Genomic DNA, 13,547 nt, shown 5'->3' with positions numbered 1-13,547 from the left:
GAACAGAACGCTGAAAGACGTTGTGCTGAAGTGCTGGGTTTTCCTCTTTGCTAGGCAGTTGGCTAATTCCCGATGCATATTGACACACACAGTAAATTTGGCCTTCCTGTGGAGTGACGCAAGTGTGACAGAGAGATTTGGCCAGAGTTGTGCCTGAGCTCAGTCAAATAGCAAATACAGTAGGGGATTTATTGGCGTTGAACATGTTTTAGCAACACCCTCACTTTGATTAGCATGTGTAGTTAATGATGTGTGAGGTTCAGCGTGAATGTGGAATTTCTTTTTTATTCTGTCAGGAATTTTGTAACTTTCTAAAAAGGTTTTTATATTTCTTGAAAATCATTTAGCAAGAATTAGTAGGGAATTACTCTTGATAGTTTAAAACAAATCTTATTACAAATGATATGATCACAAATCTATCATTCTATCTATCGTTCTTTCGTTTGATCTATCTATGTATCTATCGTTCTATCTACCGCGTGATCTATCTGTCCGTCTATCTATCTATCTATCTATCTATCTATCTATCTATCTATCTATCTATCTATCTATCTATCTATCTATCTATCTATCTATCTATCTATCTATCTATCTATCTATCTGTCCATCTATCTATCTTTCCATCTATCTATCTATCTATCTATCTATCTATCTATCTATCTATCTATCTATCTATCTATCTATCTATCTATCTACCGCTTGATCTATCTGTCTATCTATCTATCTATCTATCTATCTATCTATCTATCTATCTATCTATCTATCTATCTATCTATCTATCTATCTATCTATCTATCTATCTATCTACCGCTTGATCTATCTATCCATCTGTCCATCTATCTATCTATCTATCTATCTATCTATCTATCTATCTATCTATCTATCTATCTATCTATCTATATATCTATTGTTATATCGTTTGATCTATCTATGTATCTATCTATCTATCTATCTATCTATCTATCTATCTATCTATCTATCTATCTATCTATCTATCTATCTATCTACCGCTTGATCTATCTATCTATATCTATCTATCTATCTATCTATCTATCTATCTATCTATCTATTGTTATATCGTTTGATCTATCTATGTATCTATCGTTCTATCTATCGTTCTATCTACCTATCTAACGCGTGATCTATCTGTCCATCTATCTATCTATTTATCTATCTATCATCTATTGTTATATCGTTTGATCTATGTATATCGTTCTATCTATCGTTCTATCTACCGCTTGATCTATTTGTCCGTCTATCTATCGTTCTATCATTTTAGCGTTCTTTATTTCACTCTATCTATGAACTTGATGTATTGTGCAATATGTAGAGGCTGTGCTAAAGTTCATTGCTCCAGTATTTTAATGGTGATATGAAGGTTTGTCTGGCCAGTGCTTCTGTCTCTCTGTTCCTGGAAACCTAAAACTCCTTCTCCAGGGTCCTTTGTTCCTTCACCCAACACCCCTCCACCAAACCTCTGGGACTGGATCTGAGTCAGGTCAGAGGTCGAGGTCTCAGGGGAGGCCAAGCATTTCCTGTCCAGCTCTCTTGTTTTTGTCTTTAGACCAGGATATATTAGTGTGGACAGAATCACTTTTCACAAGCGCACAGGGATGTCCACCGCCAGTCAGGCCCAGTGACCTAGAACAGATCCTGAAAAGTCATTATCGCACCGTATGACCGCATCCATATCACTCGCATGGGCTTTTGTCAGTCGCTGTCATCTTTTAACAAATATTTATGCTGTTTCTCAACAGAGCAGATCAAACCAACCAAGGTGACGCTTGTGACAAGTGACGAATGCCGTTGTGTTTGCTCAATCAATGTCATAATAATAGGAATTAACATCTTAAAGATCATTACCTATCAATTGAGTTTAAATGCAACGCCTCTCCGCTTTATTAAATTTGATTTCATGTTCATTAAAGTCGTCATAAAATCAAAAATGGCCTGATTTACTTTCTTAATGCACGTCCCTTACATATTCTCTAATTGAATATCAGGCTTTATTCTCTAAAATATGTCCGATTATGATATGATAGTAAAAATTTCAGTCTTTCTACTTCAAATTTGTCTGTTTAATTCAATGCACTGCTAGAAAATTATTTTCTTTAGTATTTTTTTTTTTACTTGTTTTCCAGTAATATCTAAATATTCTTATGTATTAAGTATTGTGTACTAAAACATTTTGAGATGTAAGTGAGTTTATACTTAAAAGAAGAAAGAAATATATGCCAATGGGATCAGAATAATAAACCCAATTCAAACGGAAAACTAGTTTTATTTTTCTTACCCCATTGGCAGATATTTGTTATTGTTTTAAGCATACTTAATTTTGCCGAATTGTTTCAGTAAACAAGACTTTCCATGTCAATTTGCTTCTCAAGTAAATGTATCCTAAGAATGTTTAGATATTTTACAGGAAATCAAGACACAAATACTTGTTTAGAAAATCATATTTGCAGCCTGCAATTTCTGACCGAAATTAGTTTGAAAGTGAATCTTTTCAGTGAATTATGATAGATATATTCAGATGTGAGAACGGTCTTATATCTATACCGCATGTCACTTTCCTTTCTCTGTTTTCCTTTTAAAGTGTTTTGGCAGCTCAGCAGTGTTTTTCTCTCATGTTCCACAGTAACTCCTCTCACAGAAACGCTGCGCTGGCGCCATTAGGATTCCATTCACTGCGCCACCTGCAGGCCGTCAGAGGAGGAGCAGTCAATAAAGTCAATTAAATGGGCAGAACAAGCGAAAGTGAGGAGGGGAGCGAGGGGGTGAACAAGCACTCTTGACTAAAAATCCAGCCTTATTAAAAAGTGTGCATAATTTGCACTTAATCTAACCCGTTATGACATGCAAGCGAGAAGTGTCGTGAGCTTGGAATGATTGGAGGCTATTATTCAGTTATGATTATTCACTTTACAGTCTCTGCACACAGACAGACATTTGCAGATGCACAAATAAAGAGCATATTTATAGCTTTTACCCCCGTATTATCCTTCTCTTAAACAACTGAAAGCAGTGCATGAGAAATGGCTCAGTTATTGTACATGTATTCAAATGAAGCGATAGAGAACACAAGTGTGTGTGGAGTAAGCTCTGTGAATGTGCAGGAGGCTGGATATGAATGAATCATTGTGAAATAAGCGAGCAGTAGTCAAGCACTGGGCTGCGTTCAGTCCTGTGTGATTTCCAGCTCACCCACAGTCTCTACATTATTAAAAGCGCATTAGTGGCGAAATGGCTGAGAGATGCGTCTCAAGTCCTGCTTTAGGCTCAAGCTGAGGGAGGTCACGTGAAGAAAACAGCCAGAGTTTCCAGAATGGAATACTAGAGTAATGCTTACTGCATACTAAACTGGATACTATACTGCATACTATACTGCATACTTTACTACTTTACTGCATACTATACTGCATACTTTACTACTTTACTGCATACTATACTGCATACTTTACTACTTTACTGCATACTATACTGCATACTTTACTGCATACTATAATGCATACTTTCCTGCATACTATACTGCATACTTTACTACTTTACTGCATACTATACTGCATACTTTACTACTTTACTGCATACTATACTGCATACTTTACTGCATACTATACTGCATACTATACTGCATACTATACTGCATACTTTCCTGCATACTATACTGCATACTATACTGCATACTATACTGCATACTTTACTACTATACTGCATACTTTACTGCATAGTGCATACTATACTGCAAACTATACTGCAAACTTTACTACTATACTGCATACTATACTGCAAACTTTACTGCATACTTTACTGCATACTTTACTGCATACTATACTGCATACTTTACTGCATACTTTACTACTATACTGCATACTATACTGCATACTTTACTACTATACTGTAGTGTTGTCACGATACTAGAATTTCTAACTTCGATACGATACCTTGAAAATATCGATATTCGATACCATTTTCGATACCACAGAGAAAAAAAATGCCACAATATTAAGGGGGTATTTTTTGTATTTAAAGCTAAATATAACAAGTCTAGAACATGACAATGAGGTATATTTTACATGAACAAAAATGTCCCGAGTTCTATTTGTTAATATTTTTTTAATTGGACCAGAGCTTACATGATCCGTTGTATTTTTATTACCTACTGTTATCAAAGATTAAAATATACTGTAACAAAAAAGCACTTAACAATATCAAATTGGAGGATAGAGTGTCAGTAATGTATAATAATAAGATTAAACATTCAATTTTCAGTTAAAGGCATTTCATTATTGAATTCAGAGATGCCATTGTCTAGCTTTTTAGTTTAATTAGTATCTGTGTAATCAAATTGATGGTAATCGCTAATGAAGGAAAATTGCAGAATTAAATAATCATTTTTGAATAAAGTTAAATAGGCACAAGTTAATTTACATTTGACCACAACAATTTTTACTTGTCTAAGATTCCTTAGTCAGATTATGTTAACTTTAAGAAAACGGTGTAAATATTAGACAACAGAGACTCATATCAACAACAATACTAGGCCATCTTGGATAATGTTTCAGAAAAGTTAAAATGAGAAGAGTTACAGTGTTTCTTTCAGGATTTTTTTAGCAGTGGGGACAGGTCTGTCCAAATAACAAACACCCCTGATGCTGAGCATATGCTGTTAAATAGTAGCCTACCCCTGGAGCCTGTTCCTTAAGTCTGTTTTCACCTATAAAATAATTTTTAAAAATGAGTGATGTTAGGGATTATTGATAGTCAAACAATCTTTTGGGTGCCCGCAGCACGCTCACAGTGTGAAGCGCGTGTCCGCGTATTCTCCGACATGCCTGCTCGCGGTGTGTTTTCTATGCGTGTGCGCGCTATTCTCCGACATGCCCGATCGCGGTGTTCTTTATCAATCAACCAAAGCCGGTCGCGGGGGCGCCACCCTCGCAATCTTTCCATTCACTTCACTTTTGCTATTTAACCAGAGCGAATGAGACGAGTGCGTCACGTGTGGCGTCAACGCGCCTTTGGAGAGAAGTGAAAGTGACCGCTCGGCTAGTATCGATACTTCGGGTAAGTAGTATTGGTACCGTTCAGATATTTCAGTATCGATATTTATCGAAATATCGATATTTTTGACAACAGTACTATACTGCATACTTTACTGCATACTATACTGCAAACTATACTGCAAACTTTACTACTATACTGCATACTATACTGCATACTATACTGCATACTATACTGCATACTTTACTGCATACTATACTGCATACTTTACTGCATACTATACTGCATACTTTACTGCATACTATACTGCATACTTTACTGCATACTTTACTGCATACTTTACTGCATACTTTACTACTATACTGCATACTATACTGCATACTATACTGCATACTTTACTGCATACTTTACTACTATACTGCATACTATACTGCATACTTCATACTATACTGCATACTATACTGCATACTATACTGCATACTTTACTGCATACTAGAAGGAACCATTTATAATATGCAATGTTTTCAAATAGTAGCATGCTACATTGTTGTTACATCAACTGTTTTTAAAGAAATGTCCAGTTTAGTCTTAGTATGTGTTTATACAAATTTTACCTTTTTAGGGTTAAATATTATATTTTTTGTAATTATAAACCAATATAAATGATTTACATTATATTTGTATTAAATATATTTTATATTTAATATTGATTTAATATTTAATACGTTTTATGTTTTATTTTGGGTTATTTTAAATCTATTTATTTTTATTTAAACAAATATTTAAATTTATAGTTATTTTTATTAAAATGTAATATAATAATAGTATACAATAAAATATAATAATAATACATTTTATATATAGCTTTTATTTTGGATTATTTTAGGTCTATTTATGGTTATTCTTAAACCATTTAGAATAAAAAAAAGCCAATAAAAGATACTTTAGAGTCCCATAGTTTTTATTTAAAATAATAAATATTATTCATTAACTATAATTTATTAATATCATTATATAATTAATGATAATTATTATTATTAGTAGTAGTAGTAGTAGTAATAAATATTAAATAAATACATTATTAATATATAGTTTTTAGTTTTAGTTTTTTTAAGTCCATTTATGTTGTTGTTTTTTAAAAACCAAAAGTAGAATAAAAATGAAGTCCCATAAAAGGGATGCAGGCAATAAAAAATGCAGTCCCATGCAGTGCTACTTGTTTAGGCATACTACTTCACATTTTTGCAATTTTTAGTAGGTTATGCGGTATTCCATTCATAAGGAAAATTCACACACACGCACTGTGCACAGTATGCATACTGCAGAAAAAGTAGTAGAAGGGTTGTTCCGAACATCACTGGAGAGAGAGAGAGAGAGAGAGAGAGAGAGAGAGAGAGAGAGCGCTGGAAGAGCGAGTGTTTGCTGTTAGCGGGACTGCCGGCTGCAGCTCGTTCATGCAATATTAAAGCACTGCTGCATCATGCGCCTTATTATGAGGATTGCCTCATCTGTCACTTAGTCCTCTGAGAGCTGCGCCATTCTGTCACGACTAGTTCTCCTCCATTCAACCCTTTCGCTTAGAAAATGGAGAGCTCGGTTATTAATGGCAGATTATTGTCTGTCCTCGCTACAATGACGTCTGAATAAAGAGAAATCTCATTAACACGGCCCGTTAGTGTCGGTCCCCTGAGAAATCCTCTCTAGCGAGCGCCGCTTTTGAATCAGGGTAGATAAATATTTGTGAAGATGCTGTTAAATCCAATTTTAGGTGCTGTTTTGTGTTTGCGAATATCTTTCTCTTGCTTTTAAATGGAGGGCAAGTAAGGTAATGGTTCAATTATGTGTAAATAAAGGCTGATCTGAGGGACGGCGCTGGCTGTGGTCAGATGGAAAGCCTTTGAAATACCTTGGAAAATCTCTCCTTTGCCCATTCTCCTGTGTTTTATGAATAGTTTAATGATTTTGACAGCGGTAGATGAGGCTGGATCTACGTCAGGCTCTGTTATTAATATAGCAGCTGAATGCCACACTGCCGTTTCAGTGAAATGAACCCCCGGACAGAAAGGCTGGCAGGTTTTGTCTGTGCAATGTTGACTTTTCAAAGAAGCGTTTCTCTCTGGAAGTCGGCTGCAAACGTGTGAAGGATTCCTGCTAAAGATGTTTTGTTGTGACGGTAGATACGCCTGTCCAGAAGCTCAATCGCAAGTAAACTGACTTGTGTATTCTCCTTCGCGGATGCACTGATGTCTTATTTTCTGATATAATATTGGTCATAACCGAAGGACAACGGTTCATCATAAGTCTGGATCTATATAATATTTGTTGTCATCAAATAACTGCAACTAAAACACTTTTTAAGCTACACTGCATACGTACTTTTAGAGAATCAGTTCGTTCAAATGGTTTATTCAATAAATAAATAAAAACTGATACACTGTTAAAAGAAAAGGTTCTATATAGAATCTTAAAGGGTTCCGTCAGATGCTTCTGTCACTCTGATTTTTTTTTAATAATTGTTCATGTTCTCATGGTTTCAATATACAATGCCAAACCAAACGAAAAGAACTTGCTTAAAGGAGCAGTTTGTTTGTGAATCATCTTTATTATTTATGTATGAATAGAAACAGGATTGTGCTCTTAAGAGCCTGTGAAAGGACTTCTTTGCTAGCAAATGATCACTCACAGTAATGAATGAATGCACGATGGCAATGTCATGAATGACAGCCGTTGGTTACCTAAAACCTGGGTTGAGGACACGGCTCGGCCAAAGAGCCTTTACGTAACATTATGTAACCCGCAGCGGCCCGGCCGAGATTCCTCTGATTGACACGGAGTTAACGACAGAACCATTTACAGCCTGTCATAATATCATGCTGTTATGTGAAAGACAGAAAGAAAACTTGCAAAAAGTTCAGTGCCGGTATCATGGTACTGAATGATTGTCATATTCACATGCACAAAGAAGAGAGACTTATTTTAAAGTTTTATTTTTTTCTTATAATTTACATTTTCTCATAATATACATTGCAGCATCACCTGTTTTCTCACAGCGTCTGAAACGGTTTGATCAAGGATTCAGTCTCTCTAAACCCCGCCTTTCCGAGAGCTTCCTCTGCTCTGATTGGTCAGATGGCCCAGTCTGTTGTGATTGGTCTACTCTGCTCTGATTGGTCAAAGATTGATTGAGGGTCAAAGTAGACGTTATTCATGGGCAGCCAATGAAGACATAGACTGGCATTATGCCTATTGGTTACAAACCCTATGGGTTCGAGCAGGAAGACTGTTCAGTTTCAGCAGTTCAGAATCGGTTCTTTCTTTTGGAAGACAATAACTCCATTTATCTGTACATCTGTATCTTTTACATTCACAAACCGCAACTGTATATTACACACGACATGTCAGAATATCGAAAAGGCATAATAGGGACTGCAAAATATATTCCTTCGCTGACAGATTATGTCAAATGTGAACTATTTTTGAGTTTTCCATGACCGTTTCGCCCAACTTTGGAAAGTCTATTTGTATTTATTAGGACGTCCTCCAGCTGTGAATACTCCTGTAGTTCTGCTATGGCGTGGTGTTTACATGCAGTGCCAGGTCACATCGTGTACCAGGGAGCTGACGGGATTGAGGGTGGCCGGAGCAAGTACCCTGATTTACAGCCTGTCTCGCTGTATACAATAAACCCAGCCAGAATGCCATTTGTTTGGCTTCCTCTCCACTCAAACCAAAGGAAAATATTCATCCAAATAGCTACATTTTATTTATAAAAGTCTAGTTTCCCAGGCTTGAGTCCTGAGGCTATTTCGGCGGGGGTTGAGAGGGCGACCCGCGCTCCCCTGCTTTCCGTCCGCTGGTGTTTCTCGAAAAGGGTGCTATTCAATTGTGGGCAACACTTTTTTTCTTTTTTTTTTGCGACTCTTGAGTCAACGAGGCCTGTTTTTTGCCGCCTGCGGAAACCTCCTACTGTCTGTTAATTAGAGTGTGTAAAGTTTACAGCCTTTGAGGAGCTGTTAAGAGGCGAAGAGCACAGAGTAAAGGCAGCCTGACTGTGAAATTGAATTATGAGCGTGTGTCACTGAACAAAATGGAAAGTGTGCGGGAGGGAGGGGGGAGAGAGAGAGAGAGAGAGAGAGGCATCCCTGGAGGCCCTGATTTCTCTCTCTCTCTCTCTCTCTCTCTCTCTCTCTCTCTCTCTCTCTCTCTCTCTCTCTTTCTCTCTCTGTGTGCTGTATTTTTAGTGAGCGAGGTAGAGCGTGTAGCCTCACTAGATGCTGTATAATGAATGGTGAATGGAATATGTGCTGCATCGTTCTGTGTGTGTGACTCAAAACATCCTGTGTGTCTGTCCACAGATGCTCCCACAGCAAGAATGGGACCACAAAAGAGGTGCCCGAGGATCTCAGGTCAGTGTGTGTGTGTGTGTGTGTGTGTGTGTGTGCGTGTGTGTGTGTGTGTGTGGATGATTGAAAAAGATCTGAACCTGATGAAACCTGAAAGAACATCTCTGGGCTACATTTCACCGCAAAATCAGAGAAATAAAAAATTAATTTTTACTTAAAGAAAACGTTTATTTGTTTATTTTTATTCTTATGTTCTGTTTATTTGCCTTGCGACACTATTTTCAAAACAATTAAGCATATTTTAATTTCTCGTTAGTTTAATTTGAAAAGTTATTTATTTATTCATCATAGTAATATTTGTTGAATTGCCTTTTAGTCGCACTTATTTAAGTTCATAAAAAAATTATTGTATATTATAGTTAAAAAATTGCAATATCATTGAAAATAATTTGAAAATTTTATGAATTTGAATTGCATTATGGAAATGACATTATAATATAATATTTTAGTGGGAAAGCATGTTGCTTAAAGTCTGCTGTACTTCTTTAAATTACACAAGCATATTACAAAGTTCAAAAGTTAAAATTGTCATTAATGAAAAGTGGAGGTTAATTTGTGCTTAATTGTCATGAAAATAATGTGACACTTAAGCAAGTCCAAAAAAAGTTTTTTATGCAAAATATCAGTTCTAATCTTCTGATTTTGTGGTGAAATGTGAGTTATGAGTAGTTTGTTTTGTTGCTAGATCTCTGATTAATCATTATGACCGCAGTGTAAATGAATATGTGAGGTGGTGACCCCTATCTGGCCTCCTGGTTGTAGCCCGGGATATGATGTCTTTTAAACATCATCAGTGACGACATTACACTTGGCAAGAAGAGAGTCTGTCCTGTTCCTGCAGTTCCTTTTGAACTTTGCAACTTTGTGATATGCTTGTGTAATGGAAAGAAGTACATCAGATTTTAAGCAACATGCTTTCCCATTAAAGTATGTTTTCCCACCAAAATAATGTCACTTCATGGAGGATGATGTTGTTAAAGAACTACAAGGATAAACGGTACATCAATGGTAAAGTACTATGAATCTATATTTGGCGTCTTGTGAATGTCCTTTTGTTTTGTTTTTTAATCCCAACTTTGGAGTTATGTGAAGACTGTGAAGTGTTACCGAATTATGTAATGGATAATATTTTATCTTATAGATTAAGACATTTGTTGACATATGACCCAGAATGATTATTTTGGATGTGTGTGTGTGTTTTAGATTTACTGAGTTTGTGCTTTTACACTTTATTTTATTTTATTCAGGAACTCCCTAGTGTGTGTGTGCGTGTGTGTGTGTGTGTGCGCGCACATATGCTAATGTGTTTGCACATTTTATCTAGTTCTCTTCACGGCTGGGTGAGAGCAGGGAGTAGTGTTGACGTCTTTACTGACGTGTTTCTGTACTCTGTGCCCCTGCGTTCGTCCCTTGGTGTTTCTTTCATTCCCAGCGGTGTAACCTCCACCTATTTATGCCTTTGCCTCTGACAGAAAGGAAACTCTTTTTTTCTTTCTGTCGGGTCACTCGAGACTTTGGCATCGGGGCCTTGCGGTGCAGCCCGTCAGAAGGACAGTGATTTCATCCGGGGTCGTGTGTGAACGGAGGTCTGTTGTTTCCGCGAGGGGATTTGCATCAAAAGCTGCTGTGGTAAACCTACACAGCCAGAGATGAGTTACAGCTATTACAGCGCTGACAGAGACACACGTTAAAGCATAATACACATCAGGGCTTACATGAGCGTGCACCGCACGAGATGAACATGAGCTTAGAAAACAGCTGTCAGTCAGCGTGTCTTACAACAGAGCTGTCAGAGCGTGCTGGGCCAACCTCCCACAATGCACTGGGCCTTGAGACGACCATAAGGCTGTGAGCTGATAGCAGGAACAATCCACATGAGGAAAGAACACTTGTGTGTGTAATCGTTGTTCTTTGTGAGTGATTTGCAATTTATGTATGTGTGTGTGTGTGTGTGTGAGAGAGAGAAACACATCCCCATTCATGTACTTATGCGCCGTTTTGTAGTATAAATAGTGGTAGTTGTTTGTTCACGCTGAAATTTATAAAAAGAAAAAGTGCACTTTATGGTGGAGGGGGAGGAGCAAACAGACTCTGATGTTGAGGGGGAGGAGCTAACAGACTCTGATGTTGAGGGGGAGGAGCTAACAGACTCTGATGTTGAGGGGGAGGAGCTAACAGACTCTAGGCTTGTTCGACTTCATGCAGCTCTGCGCAGACCGATCGGCGGCTGACTTGAAGCAGTGCTTGCCGGTTAGAAATGTTGTCCGACTTGATACAGCGCCGACGCCACGTGACTGTGACGTATGCCATCAAAATACCGCGAGAGCGATTCGAGAGCAGCCGGAGAACTCAGCCAGCGCAGCTTCTGAAGAGCGGCTGCTCGGGGCTGCACGAGCTCTGATGACGACACAGCTGTTCCACGATTGGCCGGATTCACCGCATGACAACGATCACGTGCGTTTCGTGTTTATTCTCACACCTTTAGTTCCACTAAAGCTCACAAATCAGTTTTTTATAACAGTAAACACTCTTTTCATGTAGTCGTGATGTTAGGCTATATTGTGTTATGTTTATCAAAATAAAAGTGATTAAAAACGTCGACTGCACTTCATTGATAGTGGCTATTTTGAACTTTATTCTTGTTCAAACAGATGCAGTATGAAGCAGTACATAAAGTATTGAATGAAAATGTGTCTGAAACATCTGTGCATTTGGCAAATATTGAATTTATTTCACTTCAGCTGTGGTAAAGTATTCAAAAACCACGTGAGCTGTCACTACGGGAACCAGAAAGTGTCCGACTTCACGTCTCCATTTGCAGCTCCTCCCCGCCTGCACGCGGCTACTCTCGCCGATCGGTTACATCCAGCCACAGCCGATGTCAAACACACCCTTTGATGTTGAGGGGGAGGAGCTAACAGACTGTGATGTTGAGGGGGAGGAGCTAATAAACTCTGATGTTGAGGGGGAGGAGCTAACAGACTCTGATGTTAAGGGGTAGGAGCTAACAGACTCTGATGTTGAGGGGGAAGAGCTAACAGACTCTGATGTTGAGGGGGAAGAGCTAACAGACTCTGGGTGCTTCTCAATATCCCTCCTCGTCTCCTCGCTTCTCCGTCCTCCATCCTATGACCCGGAAACCAATCGAGCTCAGCCATCTTGAAGGACATCTCAATTCTCTAATTGCACCGCGAGGAGGCAAGGATCGAGGAGTGAGGAGGCTTCCAGAGGAGCTATGAGCGAGGATACACAGGTGTACCCTTTGCGGAAGAGTTTTATCGACTAAACGTGACGCACGTATCAATTCTCCTTCCCCTTCACATCTGTCACAATCATTTTAATTTATACTTTACTTTTGTAGTTTACATAAACCACACAACTCACATATTTCAACAAGGTATCTTGCTTTATTATTATGTATTATGAATTTCGTAAATAAACAAACTTTAACAACATAAGGGCAGATCCTTTGAGCACTGCTGATGACGCAGTGAAGTGACGCTCGAGTGATCAAGTATTCCAATGTATAAAAAAGCTTTCATTCAATTCCTCCGTCCTAATATATTTTCCTTGCAGCCTTCCCTCGCGTCCTACAGGGGGTGGAGCTGAGACGCGAGGAAAGGAAGCGAGGAAAGGAAACGAGGATGCACAAATAAGAAATGAGAAGCACCCTTTGATGTTGAGGGGGAGGAGCTAACAGACTCTGATGTTGAGGGGGAGGAGCTAACAGACTCTGATGTTGAGGGGGAAGAGCTAACAGACTCTGATGTTGAGGGGAGGAACTAACAGACTCTGATGTTGAGGGGGAGGAGCTAACAGACTCTGATGTTGAGGGGGAGGAGCTAACAGACTCTGATGTTGAGGGGGAAGAGCTAACAGACTCTGATGTTGAGGGGAGGAACTAACAGACTCTGATGTTGAGGGGGAGGAGCTAACAGACTCTGATGTTGAGGGGGAGGAGCTAACAGACTCTGATGTTGAGGGGAGGAACTAACAGACTCTGATGTTGAGGGGGAAGAGCTAACAGACTCTGATGTTGAGGGGAGGAACTAACAGACTCTGATGTTGAGGGGGAGGAGCTAACAGACTCTGATGTTGAGGGGGAAGAGCTAACAGACTCTGATGCTGAATGACAAAATAACT

General features: G+C 38.4%; 1 protein-coding gene across 6 annotated transcripts in view; it reads left to right on the top strand.

Moving 5' to 3' along the window:
- Positions 1-13,547, top strand: part of LOC130080023 (zinc finger protein AEBP2) — a 171,029-nt gene that overhangs the window by 115,737 nt on the left and 41,745 nt on the right. For 5 of the 6 annotated variants that reach the window (XM_056245294.1, XM_056245292.1, XM_056245291.1 and 2 more), the window contains one exon: positions 9,357-9,407. In XM_056245294.1, coding sequence (XP_056101269.1) covers positions 9,357-9,407 — 51 coding nt within the window. Of the gene's footprint in view, positions 1-9,231; positions 9,251-9,356; positions 9,408-13,547 lie in introns of those variants that run through there. The other variant, XM_056245293.1, reaches the window with a different exon arrangement.

Source organism: Rhinichthys klamathensis, unplaced genomic scaffold (assembly GCF_029890125.1).
Source record: "Rhinichthys klamathensis goyatoka isolate OS25496 unplaced genomic scaffold, OSU_Roscu_1.1 h1tg000029l_1, whole genome shotgun sequence".
NCBI classification, from domain to species: domain Eukaryota; kingdom Metazoa; phylum Chordata; class Actinopteri; order Cypriniformes; family Leuciscidae; genus Rhinichthys; species Rhinichthys klamathensis.
Note: the sequence above shows the minus strand (reverse complement) of the source record. Positions and strands in the feature narration are given on the sequence as shown.